The sequence below is a fragment of the Callithrix jacchus genome, chromosome 5, assembly GCF_049354715.1.
Source record: "Callithrix jacchus isolate 240 chromosome 5, calJac240_pri, whole genome shotgun sequence".
Classification (NCBI taxonomy): domain Eukaryota; kingdom Metazoa; phylum Chordata; class Mammalia; order Primates; family Cebidae; genus Callithrix; species Callithrix jacchus.
The window spans coordinates 4237464-4259046 of NC_133506.1; the positions used below are offsets into that span (position 1 = coordinate 4237464).

At 39.3% G+C, this 21583-nt stretch overlaps 1 protein-coding gene across 8 annotated transcripts in view; it reads left to right on the forward strand.

Moving 5' to 3' along the window:
- Positions 1-21583, forward strand: part of TRPC4AP (transient receptor potential cation channel subfamily C member 4 associated protein) — an 80496-nt gene that overhangs the window by 16129 nt on the left and 42784 nt on the right. For all 8 annotated transcript variants that reach the window (XM_008995477.5, XM_035298033.3, XM_008995474.5 and 5 more), the window contains exons 4-6: positions 11874-11931; positions 14522-14577; positions 19317-19445. In XM_008995477.5, the coding sequence (XP_008993725.4) occupies positions 11874-11931; positions 14522-14577; positions 19317-19445 (243 nt within the window). The remainder of the gene's footprint in view (positions 1-11873; positions 11932-14521; positions 14578-19316; positions 19446-21583) is intronic.

Genomic DNA, 21583 nt, shown 5'->3' on the forward strand with positions numbered 1-21583 from the left:
TTTTTTTACCCAGGCCCCAGTTGATGGGCATTTAGAATTTTCCCACACCATTTCTCTTACAAGGTTGTAGTAAAGATTTTGTACCTATTTTTGTATACATGTGAGTGTATACCTTTGGAACAAGAACATATGTTTTTTATTGTTTGTAAATCTGAAGTTTGCCTATCTAACAATTTTTATCAGTTTATATCCCCAGTAACAAAGTATTCATGTCGGATTACCCACACCATCACCAGTATACTGTGTTTATGTGTGTTTGTATGGACTTTGTTGCTGACGTATAACCTTCATACAGAAAAGTACACCAATAGTTACCCACAAAATAAATTCACTTTTGTACTGCCACCCAAATTAGGATATAGAACATTACCAGTACCCAGAATCTCCTTTCAGCAAACAGTATATTTTAAGTATTTACTAAGCAGATGTGAGAAAAATGGTATTTTTCCATAGTTTTTTAGCCAGCTTTATTAAGATATGGTTCACATGCCATACAGTTCACCCATATGTGCAACCATCACCACAGTCAGTTTTAGGGCATTTTCATCTCACCAAAAAAGAAACTCCATGTGCTTTATCTATCACTCTCTTACCTCTGTGACCTCCTCCCTGTCTCCCCACACTAGAATACTTTTTGTCTCTGTAGATTTCTCTGTCATGGGCATTTTGTATAAATTCAGTTATATAATATGTGGTCTTTTGTGACTGGCTTTTTTTCACTTAGCATAATGATTTCTAGGTTCATCCGTATTGTAGCATGTATCAATACTCATTCCTTTTTATGGCCAAATAATATTTCGTTGTGTGGATATGCCACATTTTTTATTTGCTGAGGGACATTTGGATTGCTGCTGCCTTTTTTGCTGTTATGAAATAACAGTGCTATAAACATTCTTGTACAGATCCTTTGTGGACATGTTTTCATTTCTCTTGGCCATATGCATACCTAGGAGTAGCGTTGTTGGATCATTTGGGTAACTCTATGTTTAATTGTTTGAGGAACTGTCAGAATGTTTTCCAAGAGGCTGTACCATTTTACATTGCCACCAGCAGTATATGAAGGTTTCAGTGTTTCTGTATCCTTTTCAACACTTGTTATTATCTGTCATTTAAAAAGTTACCTAAATTTTTTTTTTAAAAAATACTGAGATGGGGGTCTCTCTTTGTTGCCCAGACTGGTCTCAAGCTCCTGGGGTCAAACAGTCCTCTAGCTTTGCCCTCCCAAGTGCTGGGATTACAGGCATGAGCCACTGCACCAGCCCTGTAATATTTATAGCCGTTCTAGTGAGTGTGAAGAGATACCTCATTGTGGCCTTGATTTGCATTTCCGTGATAACCACTGATGACCATCTTTTCTTGAGTTTGTCATTTTTATATCTTCCTTGGAGAAATGTCTGTCTCCTTTTTCAATTTCTTAGTTGAGATATGTCTCTTTTGAATATTGTGTTGTAGGAGTTCTTTATAAATTCTCTGCATAGTTTTTAAAACTCAGTCTTCTATGACTGAGATTGGATATTTTCTCTAGTGTTTGTAAGTAGTTTTCTGCCAGTTGTCTGTTTTGCATCTTTTTCTATTTGGTTATTAGTCCTTTTTCCTTTTAATTTGTAAGTGCTCTTGACTTTTTAAAGTCCTTTGTTTGTGGTTTTTTCCTATTTTGAGAATTAAATTTTGACTTTTGTGTTGTTGTTGTTGTTGTTTGTTTTGAGATGGTGTCTCTCTCTGTCACCAGGCTGGAGTGTAGTGGCGCGATCTTGGCTCACTGCAACCTCCACCTCTTGGGTTGAAGCGATTCTCCTGCCTCAGCCTCCTGAGGAGCTGGGGCTACAGGTGCTTGCCACCATGCCCAGCTAATTTTTGTATTTTTTTTTTTTTTTTTTTTTTTTTTAGTAGAGACAGGGTTTCACCATGTTGGCCAGGATGGTCTCTATCTCCTGACCTCACGATCCTCCCACCTCGGCCTCCCTGAGTGCTGGGATTACAGGTGTGAGCCATGGCACCCGGCCTGACTGTTATTTTTAAATTAGAAATGTTTAATTTTTAGATTGTCAGATTTAGTCTTTTACTTTGATGGCTTCAGAGTTTTGGTTCATGCCTTTCCCACTATTGGATATAAACTGTGTCTATTTCTTTCTAATATTTTACAGTTTTTATTGTATATGTTTAAATTTTTTTTTTTTTTTTTGAGACAGAGTTTCGCTCTTTTCACCCAGCCTGGAGTGCAATGGCGCGATCTCCGCCTCCCAGGTTCAGGCAATTCTCCTGCCTCAGCCTCCTGAGTAGCTGGGATTACAGGTACGCGCCACCGTGCCCAGCTAATTTTTTGTATTTTTAGTAGAGACGGGGTTTCACCATGTTGACCAGAATGGTCTCGATCTCTTGACCTCGTGATCCACCTGCCTCGGCCTCCCAAAGTGCTGGGATGACAGGCTTGAGCCACCGCGCCCGGCTGTATATGTTTAAATTTTTGCACCATTTGAAATTTATTTTGGTGTAATGAGTTTAGGGTTAGGATCTGACTTTTCTCCCCTAGATATTTGCCCTTAACTCCATTACCTGAAGCAAACATGAGGGAGAAGACATTTCCAGGTATTGTGGTTAGTCTTTATCTTGATCTGTGTGGTGATTGTATAGAAATGGTGTTCAATGTGTAAAACTGTACATGAGTGATTTGTTCTCTTAGCCCGATGCAGTGACTCATGCCTGTAATCCCAGCACTTTGGGAGGCCAAAGCAGAGGTGGATTGAGTGAGTTGAGGAATTCCAGACCAGCCTGGGCAACATGTCAAAATTCCATCTCTACTAAAAATGCAAAAAATTAGCCAGTTGTGGTAGCACATACCTGTAGTCCCAGCTGCTGTGGGGGCTGATGTGGGAGGATTGGTTGAGCCCAGGAGGTTGAAGCTACAGTGAGCTGAGATCACACCACTGAACTCCAGTTTGGGTGGCAGAGCAAGACCCCTATCTCAAAAAAACATTGTACTCTTTATGTATCACATTATACTTCAGTATTTAAAGTGTCCTTTTGTTTAAAGATACTGTTTTCCACTAAAGTAAAGATTAATTGTGACATCTGCTTGCGTGTCATCAGCCACAGCCTTTCTTCTTTAACTACTGTTCAGTATTCCCTCTCCACAGCAGTGTCGGTGGTCCTAGAGATTTACTTACTTGGCCAGCTCCAGAGACCCTTTACTTTTGAATTGTTTCATCAAGAAATCTACTCAGAACTGATGTATTTATGGGAGGAAAAATACTAATGTAGGGCTGTAGCCTGGTGACTATTTGCAGAGGAAATGTGGCTCTCTGTAGTAGGAGCCTGTCCCATCTCAGGACATCTTTGGATCAACTGTTCTTGATTTTTGGGGGTTTTCTCTCCTGCTTTGAGTTAGGGCAGCTTCTCTAGGAATCCCAGTCATTTTCTAAATGGGCTCCTGCTTAAGTCATTATCCACCTCACTAACCTTCAGTTTGGTTGCATTTGTTACTGGACTCTCTTGCTATCTTGATGCTGCCAGTATTTTCCAAACAGAACTTATCATTTCTTCTTCTGATAATAAGTAGCAAGAACCCAAAGTAAGCCTCTCTTGGCCATGCTGCCCAAAGCTCAGTGGGATCACTCCTTGTCAACCTGACCCTATCAATAACATGATTCTGAAAAGTACATCTTAGAGTTTACAAAGTAGATGCAAAGTACATAACCAAGTGAAGTGAAGCAGACCCAGAGCAAGCTCATCTGCATAAATTAAATGAGTATGGGGACTATGGTGGAGTAGAGTGTGTGCCTGCTTTTATGGGGGAAATGACTCTTCCTTTCCCATTGACTGTTTTCCTCAGAGGTTGTAGGAAATCTAGATTTGTAGGTAAAATTATTCCAGCTTTTCAGGAGGTGTGGGCGAGTTGTAAGCCATTGCTTGGCATTCAGGAACTTTTATTCATTGACATAGTCTGTCTTCCATTTGAAGTGAATTTATTTTAAATACATTCTGTGCACTTGAGCATCTTACATCTTGCTTGGATGAATGTGATCTCTCGCTGAAAGAATTTGTGTGATATACTTCAGAGCTTTAAAAATTACTACTCATTTTGCCCTGTTGTTTTTATTTCCGTGACTCTCCTGAAGACGCAAGTTAAAATGAGATAAAAATTTGTGTACCAAGACGGTTAGGTGTAACATTATTTGTAATGACTATCTACTGGGAGAAGGTAATGGTTATTCTATTTTGTGAGTTGTTAGTATAATGTTAAAGTTATAATAATGTGGGAAAATTCACGATGAAAAGGACAGGCTGTAAAATTGTATATACTCTATAATAATTACTCCACTTAAGGATGACCTTCGGTCTCTATTATACAGAGCAAAGCAAGCTTACATTCAGGGCAACTTTTGTTGTTGCCCCAAGTCATGAGGAGACTTCTTTCTTTTCCCTCCTACAAGTGGAGTTAACATTAAATACGATGAGCAGAAAGCTGAGCCTAGTGCTACTCTAGAACTTACAATCTGTGGTGTAGTAGTTTAGGATTTTTATTTTTAATCTGCTGCTTCAAGCTAAAACACATCTCTCTTGATTCAGGATATTGAATTCTAGTGTCACGTTCATGCCAGGAACAATCTCGTGGCATGTGGATTTACTTTCTAAAGATTTATTGCTGGTTTGAGATGAAGAGAGGCTTTCTCAGACCCTCTAGCTAAACTGTCTAGTCTCAAAGATTTGCCTACTGGCTTTTTAATTAAAAAATGCTGTGGAATCTTTTTTCTTCATTTGGCTTGAAGTGTCTTGGACATGGTGCCTAACTATTGGCCTATCGCTAGAAAGGGGTAGAGGAAGAATTTTTTCATTTTTGTTCTGGGGTAGCTCCTAGCTTGATTTAAACAACAATAAAAAATAAATAAAATATGTATATAGGGGATGTCTTTAAACATATGGGCTTAATCATATTCTCAGCATATAGATTATTTTTAAATACTTTAATATATTTAAGTGGAAAATTGGCTTTTTTTGAAAACAAAGGTCCTCATTTTGAAAGGAAAAGGTGTTTGTCAAGGAAAACGTGAAAAACTGTCTTGTCATCTGTCACCAAAATTTAGCCACTGTTAAGATTTGGGAGTATTCCTTTCTAACCTTTATTTTTTTCTGTTTATATTTACCTAGAATTTGTTTAACAGAATTTTTTTTTTAATAGCTTTTAAAAATTGTTATTTTAGAGATGGAGTTGCACTCTGTCGCAGGCTGGAGTACACTGGTACAGTCCTAGCTCACTGCAGCCTTGAACTCCTGGGCTCTAGTGATCCTCCTGCCTCAGTCTCCTGAGTAGCTGGGACTACAGGCTCGTGCCACCACACTTGGCTAATTTTTAAATATTTGTTTAGAGATATGGGGGTCTTGCTGTGTTGCTCAGGCAGTCTTGAACTCCTGGCCTTAAATGATCTTCCTGCCTCACCTTCCTGAGTAGCTGGGATTTTAGGCATGAGCCACCCTGCCTGCCCAGCAGTAACGGCTTTATTGAAATCTAATTTACATATCGTAAAGTTAACGCTTTTATCCACACGTCAGTATCGTGCAGTGATCACCAGAACGTTTTTATCATGCCAAAAACAAATCCTGTACCAATTAGCAGGCACTCCCCATCTCCCCTTCCCCCCAGCTCTGGCAGCCATTAATCTGCTTTATGTCTGTATTATGAAAGATCCATAATGTCCATAATATGACTATTGTATCAGTCCATTCTTAATGCTGCAATGAAGAAATACACAAGACTGGATAGTTTATAAAGGAAAGCGGGTTGATTGACTTAAAGTTCCATATGGCTGGGGAGGCCTCAGGAAACCCACAATCATGGCTGAAAGCAAAGGAGAAGCAGGCACCTTCTTCTCAGGGCAGCAGGACACAGTGAGTGGAAGCAGGGGAAATGCTAGACACTTGTAAAACCATGGGATTTTGTGAGACCACTTGTTATCACCAGAACAGCATGGGAGAAACCTCCCCTATGATCCAGTTACCTCTACCTGGCCCCACCCTTGACACCTGCAGATTATTACAATTCAAGGTGAAGTTTGGGTGAGGACACAGAGCCAAACCATATTACCTATTATGGATATTTCATATCAACAGAATCATGCACTATGTGGCTTTTTATGTCTAGCTTCTTTGAGTATGAGGTGTTTTATTGTTTAAATGATCCAATTTAAAAGACAGAATTCAGGTCGGGCGCGGTGGCTCAAGCCTGTAATCCCAGCACTTTGGGAGGCCAAGACGGGTGGATCACGAGGTCAAGAGATCGAGACCGTCCTGGTCAACATGGTGAAACCCCGTCTCTACTAAAAATACAAAAACTTAGCTGGGCATGGTGGTGCGTGCCTGTAATCCCAGCTACTCAGGAGGCTGAGGCAGGAGAATTGCCTGAACCCAGGAGGCGGAGGTTGTGGTGAGCCGAGATCACGCCATTGCACTCCAGCCTGGGTAACAAGAGTGAAACTCCGTCTCAAAAAAAAAAAAAAAAAAAAAAAAAAAAGGCAGAATTCAGTATTTTAGTATAGTCAGTTATACCACTATCACCACAATTGATTTTAGAACATTTTCATCACTCCAAAAAAGAAACACCATATTCTTCAGTAGCTACTCCCCATTTCCTCCCAAGGCCTCCCTCCCCCATTCTTAGGCAACCACTAATGTATTTTCTATCTTTATAGATTTAATTATTCTGTGGACATTTCACATAAATGGAATCATACAATATGTGGTCTTTTGTGACTGGCTTCTTTTGCTTAACATAATGTCCTCAAGATTAATCCATGTCATAACGTGTATCAGTACTCCATTCCTTTTTATTATCAAATATTCTGTTGTTCGTATAGATCACGTCTTGTTTATCCATTCATCAGTTGATGGACATTTAGGTTGTTCCCACTTTTGGCTATTATTAATAATATGCTATGATTAATAATGCTACTGTGAACATTGGCATGTAAATTTTTATATGGACGTGTTTTCATTTTCTATTAGATTGCCTTACTAAAAAAACTTTCCCAGCCAGGTGCGGTGGCTCACGCCTGTAATCCTAGCACTTTGAGAGGCCGAGGCAGGTGGATCATGAGGTCAAAAGATCAAGACCATCCTGGCCAACATGGTGAAACCTGTTTCTACTAAAAATACAAAAAAAACAGCCGGGTGTGGTGGCATGCGCCTGTGGTCCCAGCTACTCAGGAGGCTGAGGCAGGAGAATTCCTTGAACCCAGGAGGCGGAGGTTGCAGTGAGCCGAGATTGCACCACTGCACTCCTCCAGCCTGGAGACAGAGCAAGACTCCGTCTCAAAAAAAAAAAATTTCCCATGGTATATACCTAGGAGTAAAGTTGCTGGTAACTCTTTAATTTTTAAGGATCTGCCAGACTGCTTTCTGAAGTTGCTGTACCATTTTGCATGCCTATCAGCAGCCTGTGAAGGTTCTAATTTCTCCACATCTTTGCCAATAGTTACTGTCTTTTATTAGCCATCCTAGTGGGTATGAAGAGGTATCTCACTGTCATTTTGATTTGCATTTCCCTGATGGCTAATGTTGATCACGGTTTATTGGACATTTGGAGATTGGCTTTTGGAAAAATGACTTTTCACCTACTTTGACCATTTCTTGATTGGATTGTCTTTTTATTGTTGAAGTTGTATTAGTTTCTGGATACTAATTCCTTGTAAGGTATGTAATTTGTAAATATTTTCTTGCATTAAGTAGCTGTCTTTTCACTCTCTTGATGGTGTCCTTTGAAACACAAAAGCCATCAATTTTGATGAAGTTCATTTTATCTTTTGTTACTAGGATATTGGTGTGCATCTAAGAAACCATTTCCTAATCCAGGTTGCAAAGGCTCAAAAGTGTGCTTCTGAGAGTTTTATATTTTTTCTCTTACTTTTAGATCTTTGATACATTTGCACTGATTTTTGTTTATCATATGAGGCAGGGGTCCGGTTTCATTTTTTGGCATGTGTCTATCCATTTGTCACAGCACCACTTTTGAAAAAACTACTCTTTCACTATTGATTAGTTTTGGCAACCTTGTTAAAAATCAACTGACCATAGACACTTGGGTTTATTTTTGTATTTATAGATCAAGCTTGTTTTGGCCGTTATGCATCCCTTGTATTTGTATGTGGATTTCAGGATCAGCTTGCCACTTTGCAAAGAAGCCAGCCAGGATTTTGATAGTGATTGCATTGAATCTGTAGGTCAATTTTGGGAGTATTATCTTAACAATATTATATCTTCTGATCCATGAACCACACGATAGCTTTCCTTTTTTTTTTTTTAGGTTGTCTTTAATTTCTCTCAAAAATGTTTTGTCTACAAGTCTTGCACTTGTTAAATTTATTTCTAAGTTTTTGATGCTCTTTTAAGTGGAATTGTTTTCATAATTTCAGTTGTGGTTTGCTTGTTGTAACAATTATGGAAATACAGTTGATTTATGTATATTGATCATGTATCATGAAATCTTGCTGAACTCTTGTTTATTGGCTCTAGGTTTTTTTTAGTGGATTCCTTTGGAATTTTCTATATTTTAGATTGTGACATCTGCAAATAGAATTAGTGTTATTCCTTTCCAATTTGGGTGCCTTTAATTTCTTTTTTTATGTTTCCCTAATTCCTTAGTTAGAACACTCAGTACAATTTTAAATTGAAGTAGCGAGAGTGGACATCTTTGTCTTTTTCCTCATCTTAATCAGAAAGCATTTAGCTTTACTGTTAAGCGTGATGTTAGCTGCGGGTTTTTTAATAAAAGCCCTTTATCAGGCTGAAGAAGTTTCTCTCTGTTCCTCGTTGATTTTTATCATGAAAGTGTGTTGGATTTTTTTTCCAAATGCTTTTTCTACATCTGAGATGACTGTGTGGATTTTGTCCTTTATTCTATTGATATGGTGTATTATATTGATTTTCATATGTTGAGCCAACCTTACATTCCTGGGATAAATTCTGCTTCTACTTCACCATGGTGTATAGTCCTTTTTGTTTTTTTTTTGTTTTTTTTGGAGAGACAGGGTCTCTCTGTCACCCAGGCTGGAATGCAGTGGTGTGATCTTAGCTCACTGTAGCCTCAACCTCCTGGGCTTAAGTGATCCTCCTATCTCGGCCTCCTTAGCTGGGACTACAGGTGCATGCTACCATGCCTGGCTGATTTTTTTGTTTTAATTTTTGGAGAGACAAGGTCTCACTGTGTTGCCCAGGCTGCTCTCAAACTCTTGGGCTCAAGTAATCCTCCTGCCTTGACCTCTCAAAGCACTGGGATTACAGACATAAGTCACCCTGTGTGGACAGTAATCCTACTTATATGTGTCTGGATTTTGTTTGCTAGGGTTTTCAGGACTTTTGTGTGTATATTCATCTGTAGTTTCTTGTGATGTCTTTGTTTGCTTTTGGTATCAGGGTAATACTGGCCTCAATGAGTTGGGAAGTGTTTCCTCCTCTTCTGTTTTTTGAAAGAGTTTGTGAAGAATTGGTCATTCTTTAAATGTTTTGTATTGTTCACTAATTGAGCCATCATGTCCAGGGTTTTTCTTTATGGATACTTTGTTGTTGTTGTTAAATCACTAAGTCAGTCTCTTTACTTGTTATAGGACTCTTGAGATATTCTGTTCCTCCTCCTCCTCCTCCTCCTCCTCCTCCTCCTCCTCCTCCTCCTCCTCCTCCTCCTCCTCCTCCTCCTCCTCCTCCTCTTTTTTTTAAGGTATGGAGTCTCGCCCTGCTGCCCAGGCTGGAGTGTATTGGCATGATTATAGCTCACTGCAGCCTCAACCTTCTGGGCTCAAGCAATCCTCCTGCCTCAGTCTCCTGAGTAGCTGGCACTGTAGGCATACCACCACACCCAGCTAAATAATTTTATTTGTAGAGACATAGGGTCTTGCTCTGTTGGTCAGAGCCATCTCAATCTCCTGGCTTCAAGCAGTCCTCCTGCCTCAGCTGCCCAAAGTGCTGGGATTACAGGCATGAACAACGATGCTCAGCCTCTGTTTCTTCTTAAGTCAATCTTTATAGTTTTATGTCTTTCTAGGAATGTATCCATTTTATCTAGGCTATCTAATTTGTTGGCATGCAGTTTGTAGTAGTTCCTTGTAATCACTTTTGTTGCCATAAGGTTGGTGATAATGCCCTCTCCTTTATTTCTGAGTATAGTAATCTGTATCCTCTCTTCTTTGTTCTTGGTCAGTCAAGCTAAGGATTTGCCAGTCTTTTCAAAGAGCCAACTTTGGTTTTGTTCTTTTTCTGTCTTCTGTTTCATTTGTTGCAACTCTTACTCTCCCTTTTGCTTGCTTTGGATTTAGTCTACTCTTATTTTTCTAGTGTCTTAAGGTAGAAGATTAGGTTGTTGATTAGGGAATAATTTTCTTCGGCTGGGTGCGGTGGCTCAACACTTTGGGAGGCCAAGGTGGGCGGATCACCTGGGGTCAGGAGTTTGATACTAGACTGGCCAACATGGCAAAACCCCAGCTCTACTAAAAATACACAAAGTAGCTAGGTGTGGTGGCAGGTGCCTGTAATCGCTGCTAGTTGGGAGGCTGAGGCAGGAGAATCACTTGAACCCAGGAGGCGGAGGTTGCAGTGAGCTGAAATTGCGCCATTGCACTCTAGCCTGGGAAACAGAGCAAGACTCCGTCTCAAAAGTAATAATAATAATCTTAGTATAGGCATTTACAGCTGTAAATTTCCCCATGAGCACTCCATTAGCTGCATTATGAGTTTTGGTATCTTCATCCATCTTGGATACTTTCTACTTCCCCTTTTGATTTCTTCTTTGGGCCATTATTGCTATGTAGGATGGGTTTTAAAAATTATCCACCTAGCCTAGTTTATCATTGTTCTATGAGAAAAAGAAAAAAAAAATCCACATAATTTATTAATTTCCCAAATTTCTTTCTGATTCTAATTTCATTCCATTGTGGCCAAGCAAAACTCTTTATATGATTTCAGTCTTTTTAAATTTATTGAGGCTTGTTTAGTGGCCTGAAATATGATCTGTCCTAGAGAATGTTCATGTGCACTTGAGTAGAATGTATATTCTGTTCTTGCTGCATGGAGTGTTCTGTAGATGTCTGTTAGAATGTAGTTTGTTCATTGTGTTCAAGTCCCCTATTTCTTTGCTAATGTACCTAGTTGTCTATCTGTTATTGAAAGCAGAGTATTAAAGTGTCCAACTTTTAGTTTCGAATTATCTGTTTCCTTCATTTCTGCCAGCTTTTGGTTCATGTATTTTTGGGCTCTGTTGTTAGGTACATATATATTTGTAGTTGTTATATCATCCTAGCAGATTAACCCTTTTATCAATTACCCTTTCTCTCCATAGAATGAATTTTAAAATATATGCTTATTTTGAGCAGTTTATGCAAAATTGTGTTGTATTAAAGGTATGTAAAATAATATATGCATGTAACTCCCAAACCTGTAGAAATCAGTGTTAACAATTTATGGTTTATCTTCTGAGACCTTTTTGAAATAAACTTAAACACACAAATGTTCTTTAAACAAAACAAGAATTATAGTAATAATGTTCTGCAGCTTTTCAGAAGTTAAAGCCATATTTGATTCCAGAGATTACTTAGTCTAAAATACTTCTTTTCAAAAATGGGAAAGCTGAGGCCAGAGAAGGGCATTGATTTGCCTAAGTTTACATGGCAAGTAGGTGGCCAAGCTGGGACTAGAACCTGGAAAGGTTCTAGAATAAGTTAGGAAACTTGCTGCAGTGTTTCTTTTACTGAACCTTTCTGCCTCCTGAAACAAAAGGATCTTGTAATACTGTGACAGATATATGGGCCATGAATGGTTATGGCAAAGCTTATTTTATAAGTTATGCTTTGAATTAAGTTTGAAGATTTTTTTCTGATTTTTTTTTTTCTTTATAGCTTCTTGTAGAAATTCTTATGAGACCTACGATCTCTATCCGGGGACAGAAACTGAAAAGTAAGTATACCTGTTAGTTGCTGGTCCTCATTTTCCAACCTGCTGATATGGTGGCAGTTCCCAGCAGTTGCTTTCTTCCTTCCCTTCCTAACTCTTAATAGTGAGGACATGTCTTACATTCGGCTACAGGGGCTCCCCACCCCCAGCTAAGCAGCTGTCTATTCATTCTGTACTGCATGGAAATTCAGATTTGCGTTAAAAGAATACATCTTTGTACTTTTGATAGTCCTGTGATCCAGCTTCTATGTTTCCTTGGGAAATTCATATTTCTCATATATAACTTGCTGAGAGAGTAAGGAATAACCTGGTAAGATCACTCTGTGTTATTTTTTTAAAACCAATTTTTTGTTAGAAAGGTGATATATGCTCTTTGTAAAAAGTTCAGTCATTACTAGGGTGTGAATGGTAAAAAGTCAAAGTGTTTTTGGTATGCACTCTTTCTTAAGCTGGGTGGTAGATATATGGGTAATATTCTACTATTTTTTATAATCATGGACAAATAACTTTGTCCATGGTTTTTTTTTTTTTTTTTAAGTAGAGATGGGATGTTGGCCAGGCTGGTCTCAAACTCCTGACCTCAAGTGATCCACCCACCTCAGCCTTCAAAGTGCTGGGATTACAGGCATGACTTCAATATTTAATTTAAAATAAAAAGTGAATGCACTTTACTCTGACATTAAAAGCCAGAGATGACTTTAGTTAATGTTTGGTGAATGCCCTCCTACCAACTTTGCATTTTTTAATTTAAAAGTTGTTTTTTTTTTTTACCCCTAATGTTAATAGGACATACTATATAAGGCCTCATTTTTTTGTGCAGTAGTGTTTAAGAGGATTCATATTCATTTTTAATGTCTCAGCTGTGTGTTCTGTCTAACTTGATCTTTCATGTTCCCTAGCTACCCTTACAGCAAGTAGCATATTGTAATTATTCGTTGGTGCACTTGTTTAGTCTCTCTCCCTCCCACTAGATTTATAGATTGCATAAAGGCTGAGACTTTTTTCCTTCACTGCTGTATCTGCTCTAGAGTAGATGCTGAATAATACTTGAGGAATGAGTGAATCCCAATTCCTTTTAAAAATGGAGGATCTAGAAATAGTGAGATATTCAGTGAGATATACAGAGCAGTGTTCCACCCTGCTTTGAAGTCATTAAACAAATAAACCACAGAGCCCCAGTAGTTTGAAAGGTAGCGATGGGGGATGCAGGGCATCTGCACTGTCTCAGGATTATGTGAGGCAACCCATCTAGTTAGGCTAGCTTGGCAGGGCTGCCCATTGTGATCTAAGAAGGAGGCCTAGCATTTGAGCATTCCTAGCAGCTTAGGAGTGAATGGAAACAGTTTTTAAAAATAGAAGCAGTGCCAAATAAAACACTTTGTTCATGGTTCATACTCAGCTTCATCATCTCTTGGTTTTGGGGTCATGAAAATGAAGTTTCCTTTTCATTCTGCTTTCCCGTTCCTACTCACAAGGAAGTAATTGGTTCTTTATGAGAATTAGTAATAGGTCAAACATTAAGAGCTATTTGCCCAACACAGATAACAGTAACAAAAAAATGAAACAGTTAATGAGTCTGATAAAACATGTATCTCTGTTTGCTGCTAGTAGAACTTTCAATGGAAATTTATAACGGGCAGTTGAGATGATTATACCTTTAACTTTTAGCCACGCATGTTGGTACTTGCACGCTAGCTGCTCGGGAGGGCAAGGAGGGAGAATTACTTGAGCCTAGGAGTTCAAGACTACAGTGAGCTGTGATCATGCCCCTGAATGAGAGAGTAAGACTTCATCTTTAAAAAACCAAAACAAATGAACAAAAAAAAAGATGCTTATACTTTAGATTCTAGTAGTTCTGCTTTTGAAAATGTATCTTGAGGAACCAGTTTAATGCAAGCATTAAAAGGATACACATAAATATTGCTTATTTGTAGCCTATTTAAATAGCAAAAAAAAAAAAAAAAAAAAAATCCTGAGTATATCCTAAGCAAGACATTAAGGAAAAATGGCTTTATTAAGTGATGACACAACAACAGGTTGAAATTATGAAGACTGGCCAGGCGCCATGGCTCGCGCCTGTAATCCCAGCACTTTGGGAGGCCAAGGTGGGCAGATCACGAGGTCAAGAGATAGAGACCCTCCTGGCCAACATGGTGAAACCCTGTCTCTACTAAAAATATAAAAATTAGCTGTGTGTGGTGGCACATGCCTGTAGTCCCAGCTGCTCAGGAGGATTAGGCAAGAAAGTTGGTTTAACCTGGGAAGTGGAGGTTGCAGTGAGCCAAGATGGTGCCGCTGCACTCTATCCTGGTGACAGAGCAAGATTCCATCTCAGGAAAAAAAAAAAAAAAATATGAAGACTGTAGAGCATAATAAGAAATCAGCTGCTCTATCAAACCAAAAGCAGTATGCAAATGGGCTTATAGGTTCTGATGGGCACTATGAAAATCTGGTAGACTGGAAGCAGTATATTAAAAGGAAAATAATCATCTTGGAGGGGATTATATCAGTTCTTATGCTGAAAAACAAAATGTAACCGTTTTACTGTCTTTTCAATGAGAAAAATAACCAGTCATTCCCCTTTCACTTTCAGTAAGTGATGAAATGTCCAAGGACTGCTTGAGTATCCTGTATAATACCTGTGTCTGTGTAAGTACCCCTGCCAGTGGGGCTCCGTTTATCTCCCTACCAGATCTGCAATGGTTCAAATGGGAATGTTCAAGTGGGGGTGGCAGACATGAGCACTCTGTTCAGACAGTGAGAGAATTGGGCTTATTTTATGTGTGCCCGAAAATCAGGACTAACTGGTAGAAACGATGGGGAGGCAGAATTTTGTAGCAGTTACTAAGAGCCAGGACTGCTGCAGCAGCTACTAAACTCCTTGGGCCCTGGAGCTGTCCAAGTACAAACTGAACAGTTACTTGTCAAAAGGTGACAACGTTGGCAGACGGTCTGTGACGATTTAAGACTCATTTTAACTACATTATGCCTATTTCTTCATTTTCCTTGTTAGAAAACAAAACAAGAACCAGAAACCCCACCCATATATTGAGCAGGACTCTCTACTAGGTTGACCACTGAGCCAGGAAGAATGGAGAATAAAGGAAGCAATTTGATAGAAACAAAAGGGGATAGCACTCAGTGTTAGAACCCGATTTTGTGTTCTGGTCCTTGGCTTAGTACACCTCCCAAGCCATAGTTTCTTAACAATAGAGTGCAGTTAACGGTCATACTAACATCATAGATTTATTATCAGGACTGAGATAATAGATGTGAAAACACTTTGTAAAACAATATATAAATGTTTTTATAAGACATAGTACCTGTTTTTTAGAGACTTATGGTAAACTGTAAATCGTGAATCATAATACATGGCAGAATGAGACCAGTGCTATTATAGATGTGAACCCTGTATGCTGTGGAAATAAAAAAGGAACATTTAGCTCCATTTCATTTCTTGCCTCATTCAAAATAAGATTTCTGGCTTCTTGTGGGTGTATGCAAAATCTACCAAGATCACAAGTAGGTAAGAAAGAAGAAGATATAACAAGAGTGGGGACATAACGTACAGCCAGGAATTAGACGGATATAAAAATGTAGACCATAAAATCATCTGTATTATGGATGGGCACAAATTTGGCTCCACATTTCTTAGCAGCCAACACAAATAGGGGAATATGTTCGAACACTTATATAATTCAGCATCTATAATAGTGTTGTGCAATTGAAATATGCAAGCCACTTGGGTTATTTTAAATTTCTTTGTAACCACATTTTTTAAAGAAAAATGTAGGAAGAAATAGTGATTTTTAATGATAAATTTTATTTAACACAGTATATCAAGAATATTGTCATTCCAACATGTAATCAGTACGATAATTAATTAGATATGAATTTTTTTTTTTTTTTTTTGGTACTAAGCTCTCAAAATCTAATGTGTTTCTTTTTTGGTTTTATTTTTTTGTTTGTTTGTTTGTTTGAACACCAAGAGCACATCTCAGTTTTTGGTCTGGCCACCTTTCAAGTGCCCAGTAGTTAGGTATAGCTGATGACAAAGATAGGCACAGGTAGATCTGTAAGATAAAAAGCAAATTGTTCAGGAAATGCACAATTATTCTTGCAACTAAGGCCAATAAGAAATTGTCCTTATGGAATAAGACAGTGTATAATATAATAATTCCATCACTGGCAGCTTCCATATAGTCACCAGTTTTATGGTGTTTTAAAATCATGATACCTAATGTTAATCAGTGACATTCCAGTAAAACAGTTAAGTTAAAAAAATGAAACATATGATTAAAGGGTACAAATATATGGGTTGATAAAAGAAATAAGACCGAGTGTTAGATAAATCAGTATGGGTATAACTTAGTTTATAATAATCTGTTTTATATTTCAAAATAGCTAGAAGAGACTTTAGTAGCATAAAGAAAAGACAAGTATTTAAGCTGATGGCTATCCCAAGTACATTGATTTGATATTTATAAATTACCTGAATATATTAAATTCTATGCCCTCTGAAATTATGTACCTTTATTATACATCAACTAAAAGTATTTTTAAATAAAATTTTTTAAAAATGTTAAAGTAAGGAGCATAGGATGATATGGTCTAATTAGGAGCTGTCTAGCTGATTTCCATATTAAGTAGAAAACCTGGGGCTGTTAGGATTGCAAACACCAATGCCTCCAGGGATCAGGCAGAAAGCAGGAAAGGTTTGAAATTGCGGGTATTGGAGTGGGGACTAGTGTAAAGTTTGACTAAACTGGAGCAAGTAGGAGCTGTCTAAAGATGTTTCAACTCAAAAGTTTAGAAAGTACTGTTGGCTGGTCATGGTGGCTCATGCCTGTAATCCCAGCACTTTGGGACGTCAAAGTGAGTGATCACAAGGTCAGGAGTTCGAGACCAGCCTGGCCAACATGGTGAAACTCCATCTGCACTAAAAATACAACAATTAGCCAGGTGTGGTGGTGCGTGCCTGTAATCCCAGCTAACCGGAAGGCTGAGGCAGGAGAAGCGCTTGAACCGAGGAGGCAGAGGTTGCAGTGAGCCAAGACCACGCCGTTACACTCCAGCCTGGGTGACACAGTGAGATTCTGTCTCAAGAAAAAAATTGGCCGGATTTGATGGTACATACCTGTAGTCCCAGCTCTTCAGTAGGCTGAGGTGGGAGTACATACCTGTAGTCTCAGCTCTTCATTAGGCTGAGGTGGGAGTACATACCTGTAGTCTCAGCTCTTCAGTAGCCTGAGCCTGAGAGATCAAGGCTGCAGTGAGCCATGATTGTGCCGGTGCACTCAGCCTGGGCTATAGAGTGAGACCCCGTCTCAAAAAAAGAAAAACCTGTGATGAATATTATATAGAAAAAACTCTCCCCAGAAAAATGTAGTGGCACACAACATTTTATATATTGTTTTAGAACTTTAAGACCTCAGGAACTTGTGATGTAGAGGAAAGGAAGGATTGGAATGGCTTTTTGGGTTGCTAGTCTTGACTTGGGAAGGCTTTCCAAGAGGAGGCATTTCAGCCCTCTCTAAAAGGAGTAGGACTTTGATAAATTGAAGAGAGGAGAAAGTTGAGTAGTCAAGGGTAGCTAGTTAGAGCAGGAGGATTGTGCATTTGACAGCCTGGAGATAAATTTTTAAGCTTTGAGAAAGTGGTAAATTTATTTATTTTTGTTCTGTTTCTTTGGATAGTCTAGAACTTTTGCTTGTGTGAGTAAAGCTAGAGTCAGTCCTGTTTCACATCTCATAGTCAGTGGAGGTGTTGTATGGAGTTCAGGAATACAACCTTTTTTTTTTTTTTTTAATGTATCAGTACTACAACTGAAGAACAGAAGTATATCATTCATTAATACAGACTGAGATTACTTTCTTTAGTGTCCTATTTAATGTGATTGTTGAAGATTTATATACTTGGCACATCTTTATTGATGCCTTCACTTTGAAAATTAAATTTGCCAGGTGCAGTGGTACACACCTGTAGTCCCAGTGATTCAAGAGGCTGAGGTAGGGGGATCACTTGAGCCCAGGTGATTGAGGCTGCAGTAAGCTGTGATAGTTCTTGTGAATAGTCATGGGCTCAGCCTGGGCAGCAGAGTGGGACCCTGTGTCTAAAATTAAAAGAAAATTAAATTTGCTGCACCTTATCTCATCCCACTGATTCTGAAATGCTTCCTAGCTTGGGGTTCTCATTTACCAAACTGTGCATGTCTGCACACTTGATTATATTCTTTAAGGAGAAGTCAAGTTTGTTGCAGTAAGCCTTGGAATTTTTTCAGCTTAGAGGCTGAAAAGAAGAACTATTGAAGCCACTAAGCTCTAGTTACCTTAAGGTAGCAGGGGTGGGATGTATGTGTGTGTTTAAGCTAGCAATACTGCAGTTTCATTATTTTTAGAGACAGGGTTTCACTCTGTTGCCATGCTGGAATGCAGTGGTGAGATTGTAGCTCACTGAATCAAACTCCTGGCCTCAGGCAGTCCCCTCACCTCAGCCTCTGTGTAGCTGAGATTACAGGTGTGAGCCATGCACCCGACAATACTATAGTTTTAAATTCAAACTCTTGAACCTAAGTTTTAAGGTCTTTAACCAGTGAATTTCCTTACTTCGTTTGTACCTCTTGGGGGTTTTTGTTGTTGTTGTTGTTTTTTGTTTTGTTTTTTTTTTTTTTTTTGAGTCAGAGTCTCCCTCTGTTGCCCAGGCTAGAATGCGTCTGCCCAGTAATAGCTCACTGTAGCCTCCACATCCTGGACTCAAGTGATTCTTTTAGCTCAGCCTCCCGAGTAGCTGGGACTACAGGCGTGCACCACCACACCCAGCTAATATTTGTATTATTAGTCCAGACAGGGTTTTGACACGTTGGCCAGGCTGGTCTCAAACTCCTGGTCTCAAGTGATCTGCCCGCCTCAGCTTCCCAAAGTGTTGGGATTACAGGTGTGAGCCACCATGCCCAGTCTCAAAGACTTTTAAGATGATTATTTTACTGATGAAAAAAACAGAGTTCCAAAGGTGGGAAGTGATTTGCTCAGGATCACACAGCTGGAATTAGAATTGGGTCTGACTCTTAAATTCATGCTTCAGGCATGAATTTCAAATTTAAGAATGGCCTTCAGAACCCTCTATTAAGTTCTCTTAGGAAATACCGTCTCCTTGTGTTATGTTCTCACAAGTGGGCTCCCATTTGTGTAGCCTGCCTGTCTGGAGGCTTTTTTCTTCCATGGCTGGGGAGTTAACAAGTGTTTCCCACAGTCAAATTGTGTCATTCCCTTTTTGTTGACTCATGCCAGTTTTCAGAGGTGAAATTGCTTTTCAGTGTCTGTAAAGGATGCCTTGCTCTTTATAATTTATTTTGTGCTTACAACCTATTCTGTCTTTTCTTCTTGTGACAGACGGAAGGAGTTACAAAGCGTTTGGCAGAGAAGAATGACTTTGTGATCTTCCTGTTTACACTGATGACAAGTAAGAAGACATTCTTACAAACAGCAACCCTCATTGAAGATATTTTGGGTGTTAAAAAGGTAAGCTGTCTCCTCGAGCTGACCAGATGGGGAAGGGTGTCTCAGAACATTGGATTCTCAAACCTGAATAATACACAAAGCTTTTAAAAAGAAATTCTTGCAGATTCCTAGTGTTAAGTTATGTCTAGTGTTACTTAGATATATTCAGGTATAAAACTTGATTACTCTTTATACTAATGGTTCTTCCATGACTATAGAACCTAAACAAACATGTACACTGAAATCAAACTAATTCTAAAACTCAAAACTTCAGATTGCCTCTGTGAATTTAGTGTGATGCCTCGTGTTACTTTGCTGAAATTAAATTGCCCCTCACTTATGATTGTGGAGCAAGTTCTTTGTTGCATATTTGTGCTATTGTATGCTGTGCAGTGACTCCATTCTCTTACCACCTTTCTCTGCCTGAACCGCTATCTGAACTGCTGTGAAGCTTTCATTCATTAGGATATGTTCCGCTTTGGTAGTAATGTTTGGCTTTCACTTATGAAGTCTGCTTCTGTTTTTTCTCATTAGTTGTCAACAATTAAAGTTGGTTGATTGGCACCAGTGCAGTAGGAGACAAATGGGAGCTCTGAAATACTGTCACTTGGTCAAAAGGTTGATATTCAGATGATCCATAGCTTTTTTAAAAAACTGTGATTGAGGTGAAAACTAAATTAAAAATTTCAGGGGTTCACAGATACCCAAAGATGCATTCATAGACCTCTGTTAGAGACTCACTGTGTTACATTTTTGGTGTAATGCTTGTTAGAACCTGGAGCTCACTTCTCCAGTCCTGATCTGTCCTGAGCCTCCATGTTGATTGCAGGTTGGCAGATTATTTTCTCTTCCTGTTGAGCAGCCTCCTAGAGGTTGCTGTTGCAGGGAAAGGGGTGTTCACGTGCACTGTGGTGACCCTAGCTTTATTTCTTCTTGCTGTGCTTTCCCCAGGCCTTGCTTGTCATTGCCCAGCACAAGTGGCCTATTGTCTGTAGGAACACACTGGAGACGTGTGCAGGCCCCAGACAGACCCTTTGTGCCCTTTGATAAAAAAGGCTTTGTTATTATTTCAGTAATTGTGTGTTCCAGCCAGTGTGTGAAAGGGGGCCTCCAGAGTGGAAACTCCAGATTCCCTAGCAGTCTCAGCATAGGAGTCTAGAGTTGCTCCTTCACAGCTTTTCCTACTTGCCCTCTCACTCCCTCTCATTCCTTTTTGTGAACCCTAAAATGGTGATGTGTTCTACCAGACATTATGGGTATCTTGGTGCAGTTTGAAAGGGGGGTAGATGCCATAAAGAAAGTGGAAACACAAACTGGGAAAAGACATTTGTAATTCGGGTAACCAACAAAGGGTTGGTATTTGGAATTTATCAAGAATTCTTACTGGCCAGGTGCCAGGGCTCACTCCTGTAATCCCAGCACTCTGGGAGGCTGAGGCAGGCAGATCACTTGAGGTCAGGAGTTTGAGACCAGCCTGGCCAACATGGTAAAACCCAGTCTTGTCTCTACTAAAAAAATACAAAAATTAGCCTGGTGTAATGGCATACACCTGTAGTACCAGCTAAGGTATGGGAATCGCTTGAACCCAGGAGGCAGAGGTTGCAGTGAGCAAGATGGTGTCACTGCATTCCAGACTGGGCAACAGAGCAAGACTCCCTCTCAAAAAACTTACAAATCAGCATGAAAAAAACAAATAGCACAGTAGACAGTTGAGCAATGATATAAACAAGCATTTCACAGACAAGAAAGAAATTGTCCATAGATATGAAAGAGAAGATGTTTAACTTCATTGACAGTCAAGGAAATGCAAATCAGTACCATAGTGAGGGGGAGAGTGGGCAAATGTTGGTGAGTATGTGTATCAGTGGGAACACTACACTTATATGTTGCTGATAGTTTGTCAGCAGAATATCCTCTTTTTTTGTTTTGTAGTTGAGCAGGCACATACCTTGTGCCCTAGCACCTGGGGAAGCTTTGCCCTGAGGGCTGAGACATCAGCATTTTGCTGTGGGTCACTTAAAACCTGTGCCTGGGCACACTTGTGGGGAAGCTCAGTTCTAGAACAGTGATTCTTAGAAATGAAAACACTGGATTAACCAAGCAGGTTGTGAAATCAATCCATCAGGTCTACAAGCCAAATAGAAAAGATCACATACTGT